Source organism: Streptopelia decaocto, assembly GCF_964273445.1.
Source record: "Streptopelia decaocto genome assembly, chromosome: 6".
Taxonomy (NCBI): domain Eukaryota; kingdom Metazoa; phylum Chordata; class Aves; order Columbiformes; family Columbidae; genus Streptopelia; species Streptopelia decaocto.
Window position 1 is genome coordinate 13,326,260 of NC_138660.1, and position 15,846 is coordinate 13,342,105.

At 37.6% G+C, this 15,846-nt stretch overlaps 1 protein-coding gene across 5 annotated transcripts in view; it reads right to left on the reverse strand.

The window, feature by feature from the left end:
* Positions 1-119: 119 nt before the first annotated feature.
* ATP13A3 (ATPase 13A3) overlaps positions 120-15,846 on the reverse strand; it is a 60,285-nt gene continuing 44,558 nt past the window's right edge. For 3 of the 5 annotated variants that reach the window (XM_082056888.1, XM_082056886.1, XM_082056887.1), the window contains 12 exons: positions 15,325-15,447; positions 15,162-15,241; positions 14,441-14,483; positions 14,236-14,345; positions 13,284-13,380; positions 12,598-12,670; positions 11,605-11,782; positions 10,767-10,954; positions 10,286-10,374; positions 10,015-10,095; positions 6,042-6,131; positions 120-4,515 (listed from right to left, as the gene is read on the reverse strand). In XM_082056888.1, the coding sequence (XP_081913014.1) occupies positions 4,318-4,515; positions 6,042-6,131; positions 10,015-10,095; positions 10,286-10,374; positions 10,767-10,954; positions 11,605-11,782; positions 12,598-12,670; positions 13,284-13,380; positions 14,236-14,345; positions 14,441-14,483; positions 15,162-15,241; positions 15,325-15,447 (1,350 nt within the window). In that variant the 3' untranslated portion in view covers positions 120-4,317. The remainder of the gene's footprint in view (positions 4,516-6,041; positions 6,132-10,014; positions 10,096-10,285; positions 10,375-10,766; positions 10,955-11,604; positions 11,783-12,597; positions 12,671-13,283; positions 13,381-14,235; positions 14,346-14,440; positions 14,484-15,161; positions 15,242-15,324; positions 15,448-15,846) is intronic. The other 2 variants (XM_082056889.1, XM_082056890.1) reach the window with 2 other exon arrangements.

Sequence of the window (15,846 nt, forward strand, 5' to 3'; positions counted from 1 at the left end):
CAGAGCCGCGCTGCACCCATCCTGCTCCACCCGCCCTCACCAGACACACGCTCTTCAACACACTTTGGATCTAATTGTATAAATAATTAAAAGTAATTTCATGAAACTGATGAGAAGAGTTAAAATATCTGCTCATTTTAATTTTATTTTCAAAGAGCTTCAGTCACAAAAATGATTTACAAGTCTATTTACAGTTCTATTGTACAGTTATTCATGTATGCCTCTTGACAACAGGGTACCATTCTAGAGCAGCAGTACACATTTTAAATACAAAGACATGGTATAATTTCAGATCTAAAAATAAAAGGAAGCTGAGCTTCTAGAGAGCACTGTAATGAACATTTTAATCTGTGTTAGGCTTGATGAATTAATGACAAACTGACTAGTTTCTGGTTCACATAGTTATCAAACAAGCTGCAGTTTGTTGAAAATAGCTTTAAAAACCTGAAGCTTTACTGTATAAAATCAACATATTCAAGACTCTAAAAATTGTCAAAACCCCACAGCTTGTCCTTAGACATACAAAAACCTAAGTTTACAATTCAGAATTTCATGGGAGAAATCCTACAGAACTTCAGCTCTCTCATTTTGTGATGACCAACATAAGCGTTAAAAATTTGCAGCATAAAAAGGACTCCACATCTGCCTAGTATTATACTGTATACACATATACAGTACAGGATTATTTACCCAATTTGGGATGACTGTTCAGCACAACCTTCATGAAGAAAGAAAAAAATAAATAGAATTAAAAATCCAACAACTTTTAAAAGTGCAGCAGTAAGAGTTTCCAATTTAAAGTTACGATGAATATGGACAGTTAGTTCTGGGGGTTTTCTAGCCGCTTCTATTCAAGCATTATTCGCAGCATTTTCTTTTTACAGTAGATTTAGTCCTATAGTACATGAAACTAGAGTTACTGCTAATTGAGTCTGAAGGGAAGAGGAAAAAAACAACTTTAAAAATAACCCTGAGGGATATACAATTTACTGATCTTGCCATTTATTTCTAAAAAGTAACATTTATTATTTAGCAATTGCTTTTCTGGATAGACCAGTCCTTTAAGTATGTGCATAAATAATATTTAAAAATCAGTAATATTTACAAATCCTAATACATCAAAGTAAAATAGGTACAGATTAAAGTCTGCATACACAAATAATTTAATAATAAATCAAACTCCTCGATGTAAGGCCAAAATATACAGCAGGAAGAAAACATCTACCAGGTATCTAGTGGAGCTCACTAAATTGGTCTGTTCACCTGAATTTAGACTTCCAAGACGAACATTACAGAGATTTTTTTCTCTACGAACTGAATTGCATCTTACTTCAAAGCAGAAACTGAATACGCTAGTGCAGATCTAGTTTGCTGCATTTCTGAAAACCAGAAAAACTAAACTGCTCATAAAGAGAAAAATTATAGGTGGCCCAGCTCGGCTCTTGGGCAGGAAGGCATAAATCCCAATAATCGCAGAAGATGCAAAAGCTCATTTTGTGGCTGAACTTGCAACAACAAGAAGGATTCTCAGAAAGGCTGATTTATTATTCTTGACCAAGCACCAGAAGCAAATAGGTCAGAGCTCAAGCATGCAACCTCAAGAACATTTACTAACTCTGAACACATACCTTGAGGAAACCAGCTTCCACTTGCAAAATATCCCACTTTAATGGGCTCGTGACCCATTAGTCACTCAATCAAGTGGAGACACTTGGCAAATTCAGTTTTAGTAAGAGTTCCCTAAGATGTTCTCCAAAGACAAGCCCACCTCCACAAGCTGTTTCCTCCTCACTTTCTAGATAAGTCTAATAAACCAGAGTAAGACTGAAAGAGTAGCTTCAGAAACCAAAGAGAGAAATTATCAGTTTAGAGAAAGTATTAAGCAAAAGCATGTAAAAGGGAAAGACACAAATATTTTCTTTCATTTCTGATGGAACACCCAAGCTAAAAATGGCCAATGAAATGGAAAGCAAAAGCTTATGAGTTTAAGGATAAGTCACAGCTCCCAGGTCCAAGATGCATAGCTTCACAACAATTTTCAACTAAAATATTATTTTTCTTTAAATTTGAGTGTTACTTACGCAGCTAAGAATTATTCTTCATCAATTATTCCATGCTACAAAAATCTTGTAAAATCAACATCGCCAGAAATTAGCCAATGGATTTAAGTTCATGATTAATTGATTTATCCAAGTCCACAACCTCTTCAAAGCTACCAATGTTGTTCAATGTTTATGAACATAAGAAGCCATGATAATAAGACTTTTACATTGCTCTGTTGAATGAGTGCTAAGAAAACCACTTCCCCCTTCCTCCTGCTCCACTCCTCAAAACCAACCAACAACAAAATCAGGAAAAGAGCTGACAGCTGGACTGGAGGATAGTACAACATATACATATTGTTTCTGAGGACCAAGTACTAATAACTTAAACACCCAAGTTCTAGGAAAAAGTCTTCCAAACCATTTAGCACCACTTTTAAATTCCCCGTTGGCACGGTGTGTTCAGCGCTGCAGAAACCACAACGTGAGCAGTGGGGGCCACTGTCGTTCTGCCTCACAGGACAGCGCAAGGGAATTAGGCCTGACCTGAAAAACTCCCCGTATTAAAACAATGCTGGAATGAAATTGTCTCCACAGGAATTTAAAAAAATAAAAATTGAAAAAAAAAAAAACCAACCCAACCCACAAACACAAAACCTCAAATTCCATCATCAGAATACACACACTTCAAAATGACCCCAGCTAACCTGAAAGTTTGGGGCCCTCCTTCCATGACTATTCTAAAGGACTCGTCTTCCTTCTCTAAAGGATCTCTACAGAATTGTGACTTCTACAGATCCCCCCCCAAAGCCGGGAGGACTCTGAACCAGTCAGTTGCACCTGGTCAAAACACACTGATCAAGACGCGATATTTTATCATCTTCCCAAAGACAACAAAGATGACTTTTCTGAAAGTTTAGCAAGGTGAAGATGGTTTGGAGATACATTTGTTTTGTGGTTTTTTTTTAACAAAAGTTTTAAGCTTTGAACATGAAGATGATGCTTGCCTCTACATCTTTGCACACCTATTTTTCTAGTGGTCTTGTGTTTTTGCCACCGCCTAATGGCAAAATGATGTATCACTACCCCAAGTGCTTAAGCAGCATTATTGGTGATGCAAGCATTTTTTTTCTTTTTTTTTTTTTCTTCTTCAATAAATGAAATCCACATAAGCCTTATAGTTCTGCAGCAAGACAGATTTTAGCTCATCTATTTAATCTTAATTTTGTTTCATACAGCTACATATAGTGCTTAAGATACTGGCAGAATCTTTGAAATGCATATGTTCTTAACATGCACAAATCCCAAGCGTGGGCATTTGAAAATATTCCTCCCTCCCACCCCCATTTCCCTTGCAGCAGTAACTCTGGCCTCACTGCTTCAAGGGATACAGGAAAATTATCTTAAGATTTACAAAAAAAACCCTGGTGCACAAAGGGATAATCCAACCCTTCCGCTGGAAAAAGCAAGGTCTGTGGAGAAATGCATAGCTAAATGTAATAAAACATGAGTCAAAGAAAGTGTTAAGATTCTCTAGCCTTCCTTCTCCAAAAACTTGAGTGTAGCCAAGTGCCTCCTTCTCTGGAGGCCACCTAAGCCCTCCTTGGGGTTTAGCTAGAAAAGAAGCAAAGAACCCACTTGAAAGCAACGTGCTTTCTTCTAAAGGACAGAGCATATTGCTTCTACAGCATTCCTAATTCCTGCTGTGGCAGACTAAAGAATTAAACTTAAAACCCAAACATGACACCTGGAAACACTCCTTACTGGCAGGGACAAACTTCAGAGGTACACACACCAAAACTTTAGAGCTGTTCTGAGGCACAAAGCTTTTTGACAGTGAATATCAAAAAAAAGGCATGACAAGGTTAACATGTGCCTCCAGAACGACCATGAAAGCGTCACATCATAGGGTTTACATGAACGCGTGCTCGGGTAAGCAGGTTAGAACAATGATTGAGATACTCCAGGCAAAGCAAGTAAACCTGTTTTAACCGCCCTGCAGTTTAAACCTTCAAATACATCTCATTTAGGAATAATGAACTTTGAAAGAAGGTGGAAGGAAACGCAATCATTTTTGTTCTGCCTAAGGTAACCTACATTTTTAAAATGTATAGCCATAAGATGTCTGGCTCTGAACTTTGTATTCCGAGAGACAACACAGTTAGAAACATCTGCATTCAAATTTGACATTTTTAGTACACCGCAATTTCAAATGAAGCCTTACAATTACATTCTTCTGAACACTACTAAAGACACATGCCACCAGGATCCACTGCTACGTTACAGTGATGATTTGATATGAACCATTTTCTTGGGATGGTACTTTCGCTTCTGTTGTTGTTCTGGGTTTTGGTGGCCATTCTGGATCAACCAGCAGTTCCTGAGCTAGATGCATATACTTGGCTTTTGGTGTCCTCTCTCTACAACCAAACAGGGAAGAAAGGAAACAGGCTCCACAGCGAACCACAGACTCCTGCAGAAGTGAAGAGATTTGGAAACTGGATTACCATGAGAACAAATTAATATCACTAACAACACAGCAAATCTCTAGAAGAAAAACTATTATTTTAGTTTCTAATTTATTATTTCCTTGTCACATTGGACCTAGAAAGTATAGTACAGAAAGTCGTCTGTTATACCATCTCTTCTACACTATGGTAGCAATAACATTTTTAAAACATTAAGAAAAAATGAGTATTCTGCATTGTTGTAACATCTAAGGTCCCCAACAGCTTTATTGCATATTTTATAATAGCTTCAATAAACACAGATATAACAGGCACCATTAAACAATGTTACTATTGAAAAATAAAAGCCTGGTCTAGAAAAAGCAGTTAAATTCACAGAGTCTCAAATCACTTTTTAAGCAATGACTCATTTAACTGAAGGCAGCCAACCAGCCAAAAGTGGCTGAATTTAACTTGCTGATACTGTGAAACCTAAGTCCTACACACATTAATAGTTATTAAAACAAACACAAATTATTGAGCTTAAGTCTTCCTTCCTGTTTTTCCTTTCCCAGTCCCAAATGCATGCAACTTAACCAGCTGGATAAGAGAAGCACCATTCCTCGTTCTCAAGACAGAACCAACCCCTCTCGTGTCTCAGAAAGCACCCACAGTCTGCAGGGCTGACATTTCAATGCAGATCAATTCTATGGTTTTCTTCATGCTCTGAATTTCTATCAGTTGGTGAACTGAACCAAACACGAGCCTTAAGCAGAACTTCCATTCTTCAGTGAACACAAAGCAATTTGTTCTCAAACAACCTCAAAAGGACAAGCCTAAATCTGAAGTGAATATGTTTAATAAAATTTAGTGCTGAGAAATAAACCATTGTAATTCTAGCAGGAACAAATGTACAACTAGCTACAAGTAATAAGCTGACAGGCTTAAAGAAAAAGTTTTCATGGAATTTGCATGGATTTCCTTCACATATTAATGACAGAGGGGCAGACCAGACCAAGATTCACGGTCACCTGATCAGCAGAAGCCAAATCCTTCCGTCTCCTAAACCATCTGAAGCAGTAATAACGTACTTTTATTTGCTATTTTGTTTCATTTCATTTGTACATGTTAATTACTGCTCTCAGACAATGATCTAAAACTCTAAACCAAAATAATTTCATAAAGAACTGGATTAGAGCCAGCAATTCTGCTTCCAAGCAAATCAAGATGTTTCCAGTCCTGGCATGCTAACTCCTGACATCACAAACAAAATTTGCTAATGTGCAAACTGAAGATGAAGTGAGAAAAGTCTTAAAAGCAATTCTCTGGGTTTGCTTGGCAGTTCTTGTATACAGAGCTAAATTCTTTAAGAGTCAACAAGGAAAAAAATCTAAAACCAGAAGCCTTTCCTTTTAATATTCTAGTTACAGAAATCTAATTTAAACAGTCCTAAGATTGAGATAAGACAACAGGCACTTATAGATCATAAAAAGACAAAACTGAATTGATCTGCATGCACTCAAATGATGACAGCAAAAGACTGGTCTCCAACCTGAGGCGGCTGGGGTATGGTGAGGCGATATTCTCCTTGTTTGTCTCGATTGAACACAACCTTCCAAAGGATCATATCAAGGAGGACATTCTGTGAGACATTGTAGTGAGTGGGAAGAATTAAAGAAACTAATGATCATTAGCGTGTACATTACAAATAAAACCTGAAATACTGTGTTAGGCATAACTTATTCAGTGCCAGGTCAAAAGGAGAATTTACATTACTTTTCAGTACTTAAGTGACAAACATTTTCATTCGTAAAGTGCTCACATGAGATTTAAGAATATGAACATGTACTTTAAATCAACAGCAAGAATGACCAAAACTGCATCCATAGATACAGGTAAAAATCATAAATACACATTTTAAATGTGTTTCAATACTCTAAAAAACCTGTGAAGCACCACAGACATGAGTGCTTAAAGCAGTTTCCCCTCAAACCATCTTTAACGTGACAGTGTACTTCGTGCTGGAGCTATGCTTTGTTCGTAGACTGTTTTCAACCAGTGACATTCCCAGAAAACCTCCAGTGGGGTGGCAAAGCAGAGCCACCAGCAGGAAGCCTGAAGGAATTCTGCAGGAGTTGTTCCAGATTTTGGAAAAGAGGGCAGAAGTTGCACAGTATGTTCAGTACATCTGGTTATTTTCATACAGCTGTGTGGGCGGACTCGAGAACCTTGAACAAATCCGGCAACACAGGTGTGAACCTGCATCTTCCGTGGCATTGAGCCTACAACTCTGATCTTTGGCCAGATTCCATTTTGAACAACTGACCAACGCCTGCCATTAAGAAATGGGAGCTGGTTAGACAGACTTTTACAAAAGATTTTATAATGCTTATGATTTTATTATATATCCAAATGTTGTAGTGCTTTTAGAAAGCATTTGCCAACAAATCTTCAACTTGTTAGATGTTCGTTTTTGAAGCCAGTCTGGCTTAAGTATGACTATACAAGGCATCAAGGCTAAGGAGGAACCATCTGCTGGGATCTGCCTTTGTTGTGCAATATATTCTATCATCTGGTGGGAAGAATATGCATGTTTGGTGAACCTAGTCTGGCACCTGCATGCAAGGAACAACAGTTTTACACAGCATTTCAGAAAATACATCTGGGACACAGTCAGAAACTATTCTTGTCACGGAAGCAATGAAGAAACTACATATGGGTAATAGTGTGACACAAAAGCATCAAACTGGCAAGTGTAACAAAAGAAGATATCCAATACCTCACATATCCCATAATTATGAGACATTTAAAGAGGCAATTACTGAGGGATTAGTCTCAGCAGCACAAACTCTAGGTGACACACATATAGAGTACACTGTTAAAAGAAATAAGGAGATGCCACCAGCAGCTTTTCCTAGATACTCAGAACATGACCTGTGGTACCCAGTAACACTGTAGTGAAAAGTGTAGGGAGCAGCAAATCCAGCCAGGCACACAGGACAGAAAGGCATAGAGCTGTACTGGAACTGAATGATCCCTGTGGTCCCTTCCAACCGGATATTCTATGAACAAAATAGCCTGTGATTTCTACACAATGCACTGGGCCCAATGAGTCAGCACTGCAGCAAAAAGCTTCAGGGAGCCTCGGGTCATGCTGCTGGAGTTGGACAAATAGAGTTCAAACGGAGGGACAAAAGCAGGCTGAAGTTACGGAAGGTGAAGTGTGTATCATAAAACAAGGTTCGGGATGTGAGATCACTAGCCAGTGCTTCTGTTGGACGTGCTGTACAGCAAGACAACTTATCTCTGTCTAAGCAAAGCATTCAACTAGCAGTGAAAGTGGAAGAAAAAGGTTTTAAGCCAAAGCAGAACGTCCCAAACAATTAATATCAAGAAAACTAAATTCCATAGGTACTTCTGCTCCACTACTGAAGTATGGGCAACAAGATAAATAGTAAAAGCCTGCTTAAAAGGAATGTGACAAATCACCCTACCAGTTTTGGTAATGACAGGTGAATAAAGTGTTCAAAGATGCTAATGCAGACCTGCATAGGAAAAAGAGTGGGGTGAGGTTTGAAATACTGAGTGAAAGCAAATGCTCTACACTAATTATATTGCTTAGGTTATGTTTAGCAGAAATTCAGAAGTTTACAGATTGATGAGGCAACCAACAGGCCCAGGAGTGGAACCTTATGAACATTTAAACCAGAGGAGAACCATCTGTCCTCGAGAGGCACGTGCTGGGACCTGGACTGACACACTGTACACACTTTCTACCAGATCTCTTACACCTCCCGAACAGAAACATCACCAGGTTGTATAAAAGCTAAAAAGATCACTGGCAGAACAAAGCAATTTTTCAGCAGAAGGTAAGTTTATTTCACTCAGTAACATTTATTACTGGACTGAAAATTGTAACCACCACCTATTTACACTCCACGTATCAACAAAAAGCTCAATTCCAGGGAATACTCTTAGTGCTTAAAAAGAGCTGAATTCCCAGAGGTGGTAATAAAAATGTCAGAACTGACCATAAAAAGTAAACAGGAAAAAAATATTTCTATCTAGGTTTGCTTTAAATTTACTGGAAGACAAAAAAGCCACAATTTTACAGCTTCAGCATAACTATTTTGTTTCAGTAGTAAAGATATCAATATACACAAAATTTAACTTTCAACAAAAAGGAGGCAAAAAGAAAACTATTAAGAGTTTAGTAGTACAAAGGAACAAAATAATTAAAGGGCATAAAGGAAAACATCACAAGCAGCATTAGAGTAAATATAAGACAAGGTAAGAAAGGCACAGGATCTTTAGGAGAGGATAAACTTGTTAATAAGGCAAAAGCCAAAGATATTTGCATCTACTGCTATGTTTTGGAAAAATCAAATTATTCCCTGTAATGTGAAAGCACTGAAAAACATGTTCCACTAGGCAGCAACATAATAGAATATATTGCAAATTCTATTTGGAACAACAGTGTGAACACAAAGCCTTGATAATTTTGATCAAAGTATAAAAAAAAAAAGTTTGTTTTTATTTTTACTAAGTCACAAATAAAAGGGAAAAAAAACCTAGTCAACTGGAAAGAATATTAACGGCATAATAATCTTCAAAGGTCAAATGGTATGATCCAAGCAAACATTATGCTGGTTACCTTCATAGCAATCCCTTATACATTAATGGAAATACTGACTAGAAGCTGCAGAAAATGTTATTCAGTAAAAGCAGGTAATTGTAGTGTGCAAGGGCTAGATAATGTTGAAAGGCTTTTTCAACTTGTGGAAAAAAAAGTGACTAATGGCTGCAACCAAAACCTAAATGTATTCAGGTTGGAAAAATGTCATCAGTTTAACAGGGAGAACAACTAACCACAGGAATAAATTACTGCCTTTGGATCCAGACTGCTTCTGGAAAATGCATCTGTCAGACTTTGATTCTTGGTAACAACACGGAGGTACCTGGATGAAAGGAAGGGCCTGTTTCTGCCCACGCTAACCCTGGAATCACAGCAGAAGAGGTCAAAATCCAGAGTGAATGACTCTGAACAAGCTCAGGGCTGGAAAAAGCAGATCTGCATGAACATCGGTACTTGGATCAGATTAGACGAACAAGTTATAGAGATCTGCATTACTCTGAACAATAAGCTATGCATATGATCCAACTGAATGAAGATGGGCTCTCCCCAGGATTTTATATAGTTCTTTCATATGTAGTGTTGTTCTGAACTGAATTAACACAGCAAATAAATGCTGAGAGTATTGTCCTACGAAACAGCTGAAATAATGTATTTGTCTTTCAATTTTTTCCACCTTTATAATTAAAAAAAGTTTTAGAAATTATTCCTTTAACACAGAAATCCTTGACACCTTTAATCTAGCCTACAAGGACATTTTTAGGAATACAAGCCTAATAGTGGCCACTTACACTGGCATGCTGTGAAGAGAGGCCTTCTAAACAAAAGATAAACACATACCCTGAAAAAACACATTTAACAGCCAAGCATTTTTTCCATTTGATTTTCTTACCTCAATCAGCACAGATACAATTGCATTGAGAATAACAATGACCAGAATTCTTAGGCGCCACTCATGTGGCACACACACGAGCTGTGAAAAAAGTTGCCAGAGGTTATCAACACACACATGAAGTGAACACACGTTCAAGACAGGCTCAGAGTTACAAATTCTCCCTTTCCCCCAGCAGAGATGTGAAGTTAATGCTCTAAAGGGCCCAAGCTTGCCCAAAAGGCAGCCTACCCTAGGAAGTACAGACACCTGCACATCTGCTGAATCTTACCTCAAGAAATGTGTCAATAGATTCAACAGGATGCAACATGATGAAAAATATGAAGACGTAAAGAACTATCACAGATATAACAAACAGAACTGTAAAAGAAGAAAAGGTATTTTAATCAGACCATCTCACAATCAGTTTTAGATAGTTGTCCCATGTATCATGGGATTTTGGCAACACAAGTTGCACTGATAGCCATGAAGAGACAGAAGGCTAGACTCAATTTCTCACTGGCTCACTTGTGGAGCTAAAATGTATACACACATATACTTCTCCAAACAAAGCAACCATTAACACAAATTTATCCATACGGTTTAATACTTTCCTATTTCTACCTCCGATTATCAGAGAATAATTGTGCTATGTTCTCCCAGCAACACTATTACTGCTGAAGTGGCACAAGAGAATTGTGAGCCATGAATAAACAAGTGTGCAGTCACTTGGAGTTTTACTATTGAACTGTATATAGTAAGAAAGGACTTACGATTTTTGTAGCATGGTTGTCTAAAGGGCTTTCCTTTAGAAAAGACAATTGCCACTATGAGGTACTGAAAACTGGATATAAAAAACAAAGTTGTGTTTTCATAATTTTTAATGTTATGTTCATCATGGAGAGTCTCATTCCCACCACCTGCAGAGCTGGTGTTTGTGGCATCCAATACATTACATGCACTACAACATAAAAAAAAGACATTTAACAGTGAGTTAAGGAGAAGACAAAAACAGGCCTACTTAATAACAAAAGTAATGACAGAACAAATTGATACAGTAGTAAAAAACGTTCATGCTTGAAAACCTATTGCAAGTAGTAAGAAATAACTCAAAACTGTGGCAGGGTGGCAGCAATTTCTGTGAATTCTGAGCTTTGAGTTCTTTTATGCTTCCAGTTTGTCAGTTAACTATATGAACTGTTTAGAAACTATCACTGTACATACACTTTAAAGACAGGTAAGAAAATACTGCAATCTAAAACACCTCTTGATTTTCACAACTATGAATTTGATTTACTGGAACTCTAACAGAAAACAAAACTTTATAATACAGAAGAGTCTGAATAGTTAATTTAAAATTTCGATCTCAGTTGTCCCAAGGTTGAAGAGTCTTCAAGACCACACAGTCTGGCTTCGACCTAATTCTGCATTTCAGCCATTGGTAACCCCTGCATATTAGTATGCTTTTCACAAAAAAATCCAGCTAACAAGCTGCCACACAGAAGCTTTATTTACAACGTCCCCAAAGGGGGTCAATAAAGAAGAGAGCAATTATTGCCTCCAGCTTTCCAGTCATCACTCTATCCTGCACGGAGCCACTGAAACACTTACTCAGAGTCCGGGGTCCAAGGCTCATACCAGGATTGCTGTTTAACCCACAAAAACCCGAAGATCTGGAAAGAAAAGCTGATGATGATCTGAGACAAAACGGAACACAGAAGTGGACCTGAGATAAGCCCTGATGGGGGCCTTCGCGCAACAAGCTCCTTCCAAGCAGGGTTCAGACTCACTGCAAAGAGAAAGAAAAACAAATTACACATTACATCATTATGGTTTCCAAGAATTATCCTGTTCCCATTCTGTGGAATTAGAATGGCTTGCTCATGACATCACTTTAAAAATGAATCCAGAACTGCAAGTATGAAACCACCTTGAAAAGATTATATACCACGCTAGAATAATGTCACAGTGCCTTCTACTGGCTGGTGACCCCAGCAGCACAGGACAGCAGGGAACAATAATAGAGGCCATGAGACTTAAGGAATTAGGGGTGTCTGGCCAAATTCCCTGTGTCTGGCACAAGGACTTACAGCTCGTCTCCTCAGCTTTGGTCTGCCACTGCTTCAAAGAAGCAGTTTCTAATAAACTTGAAAATTCTACTGTTAGACAGTCAACTTAGTGGTAGGTTCATATGTGGAATTAAATATTTCACTAGACAATAGTTTTCAAGTATAACATCTTGTGGACAGAAGTTCAACTAAAAATGCAAGAAATCAAAACATATGTGAAAGATGATATTGGGAAAACTCCTGTTTTGATTCCAAAACCAGTCTCCCCATGTCAGTAGATATAACTTCCTGTACTGTTAAGAACTTCTTTTCACAACCTGCATTTCATAGGAGGACATTTCACAAACTTCAGATGAATCTAATTCAGTATACAGTGGTTTGGCTTTTTTAGTGCATATACTCTAGTAGCTGTAACATCTTAACTGTATGTCACAGTGCTGGCTCCAAACAGCATGTAATTAGCTATTAAAGAAAATGTGACCAAGCAAAAACTGCTTTATAAAAGCCAGCAGTGATAATTCAACACAATACTTACTAGTGAAGACAACCACCAAAATGATTGCCAAATCAATGAAGAGAAACTGGAAATCTCCCAAATTGCTCAGGATCTAGACAGAAATCACAACTGAAACATTAGGGTGTTTCTCGGTGTGAAGAAATTACGACAGTGACACTCCTATGGCATTAATTCTTTAAATTTCACTTTATAAATGAGACAGTCTCTTGTCAAACTGGCTTCTTTCATCTGCAGGAGTCTTGAATACTCTACAGTTCATATAGATGAATTCCTGAAGTATCAAGGTATGAAAAAATTTTGAGTTTCAAGATGCATAAGCTATTAGTAATTGAAATTTGTAATCAAACTTATATTACTGAATCTCACAAACCAATGAAATAATAGCTTAGGCCCAGTTCTCTAAGCACCATAATCTTAATACATATACATACAGTTGTCAAAATTTCCACCTCAAAGGTCCTTTAATACTTTGCATGTTTAACTTACTCAGAATACAAATTAAAATACACACACCATATTGTGAATTAAATCATATTAACAGGTAATACTCCACTTTACTTTTTCCCTCTCCTAACTCAACACTTGCAAGCTGCTCTCTTTTCAATCCTTACATAAAGGAAAAGCATTGCCCTTTAAATAAAGTTAGGTTATTTTAAAATGCTGTCAGTTTTTAAATAATGCTTAAGCACTTACAGAATACTTACAGAATACAGCAGAGTAACACTGATGTACTGGATAATGCTGTATAATGCCATGAACTTAAACACACAGAAAGATGTTATTAAAGCAGCACGGCCTTCCCTGTCAAAACAAATCCAATCAGGTAACTAGAAAGCCTTCTGTGCAAGCAGTTAAATTCTGCTTAGAAAAATGTTAGCTTCAATTAAACACATCAACAAACCCTTTGAGGAACATTAAGCTGAAGACACACAGAGAAAAAAGGGGTCAGAATGGTACATATTCAAGCACATCGAAGCTGTGAGCATTCCTTTTGAACTGAGCCACCACCTTACTTCAGTGTTCATTGGACTTTATGTGGTTTTCCAATAGAGGTTTTAAAATGAAGGTCTGCTTGCAAAAGCTTCTATGAAGTGCTAGTTTACATCTCGGATTGAATGAACATGCAGCCAGCCACAGAGCTGCTGACTTCAGAAATGTTTCTGATTGTGCATTACTTCATCAGTCCCACACAGACTTAACTAGATTCTTCTCTGGCTGACCTTTATCCAAAATTATTACCTAACTTCTAATTCCTGAATCAGAAGTTGGTCAAACCCTATTTAGAAAATTTGTTTTCTACTTCATATAGTGCTGAGCAGTTATCCAAATAATTTTACTGCTTGCAATTACACATAGCCTTTTTGGAAACTAGCATAGTCACTAAGACATCAAATTACATGCTAATGTGTAGAAGCTTGCTCATGCTCTAAAAAATTAACTTTACATGGACAAAACGTTTTATAACAAAATACTGAACGATGTCATGCTATGACAAGCCTTTGCCCAGAGTACCTTCAGTAAAGAAAGAACTACTAATGTCTCGTATGGCTTGTTCTTTAATTCAAACTGGCCTCCTACAGCATCAAACATATACTAATATAGGGTATGCAAAATGAGTTACACGGACGCATTTAAGCTCACAGTAAGTGGCATTACCTGATCAGCTTTGGCACGCAGGCAATACTAGGTGTCCTGGAAGTGAATGGTGATGCCACAGAAGCCTCAAGTTCAGACAAAGATATACCACCATGTGCCCTCTTTAGTGCCTGCCAGGTAACATTGAAATAGAGAACATTTAAAAACTTGCTTTCAGCTGTAAAGTTTAACTGAACAGTTCAGTATGGAAAATAAAAATACTTACACCACAGTCATTTGCTCCATCTCCACACATGCCCACATAGTAACTATAAAAACCAAACAGATGTCAGTATTCTGGACCATTCCCTAATCATAGTCTACTTAGCTCATTTCATTAAATACTTCTATATTATTTGACTTATTCAGGGTTTGCATAATAACAAGTGATCGTTAATGCTAAAAGCAATTACTGTTGCCATTTTACATGTAAGGAAGTAGACAGAAAAGTAACATGCCTTAGCCAGGTGAATCAAACCAATCACGGTTATCAGCCCTTCGTCATTCCAAGGTGGTCTAAAGCATCTCTGCTCCAGGCAAAGAGACTTTTGTAGCATTTTGTACGGCTGCAAGGCCTGACACCAACAGACAGTGATGTACTGACCATATGTGAACAGGAGTCATCCCATTAATTCTTGTTTAATACACAAGAGACATTTGACAGATTTGTTTATTAGGCCAAGCAATGAGACTTATAAAACTTGTTAGTCAGTTTAGTTATTAATCATTTGTAACTCCATGAAAAGTCTGAAACTTTCACAAGCAGCCAGCAGATGGTACTACTCTCACCCCTGCTCAGCTAAGAGGCTGATTTACCAACTCAAGGAATTGATATTAGCCCAGTCTCTTCCATTTGGCAAAACAGCTAGCAGTATACATAATTTCTTCCTCCTATCACACCAAACGCTGTCAACCCTCCTGCTTTCTATGCTTAAGCAAATACTTACTCTACATTTTGTAAAGCTTCCACCAACTGAGTTTTCTGATCAGGCGCCATGCGAGCAAACACAGTGCCATGTAACACAAGCTGGAAGACAGAATATTTCTTAATGCTTACAGGGAAAAGTCTGTTCACCATCAAAAGTGCCCATACTCAAGTAAAATGCTCACCTTGGGTACCAGGTCCTGAAAATGCTCCAAAATCACTGCAAATGACTTTCCATTCATTGCAAAATGGTATTTGGTCATCTGGAGATCCTCAAGGCTTTCATGGACCAATTTAACTGGAATATCCTACCAAAAATAGTTTAATGTTCTAGCTGCAGTGTATTTACACAGATACCTTGCAATTTCAAGCTAATACTCAGAGGGGTACTCCTAGAGATCCTACACTAGAGGAGGCTTCCAAGAATGTTACTTGAAAGAAAACTTCATACAATGAAAATACTTATTAAACAATAAGAAAATGTGGTTTAATGTTTCAAAGACAAGCAGCTAGACCAGTCTTAACAACTTGAAATGTGGGAAAAAACCCATTCTCCTCCATAACTAAAATGTCAAATGTTTTATCACAGTTGAAAAACTAGCTCCCCCAGCTGTTTTACTACTCTTTGGTATTAAGAGATCTGAAAGTTAACTAGCAAATCAATTTTTATTTGACACTTAACAGTAGATTTGCTATTCAACAGAATA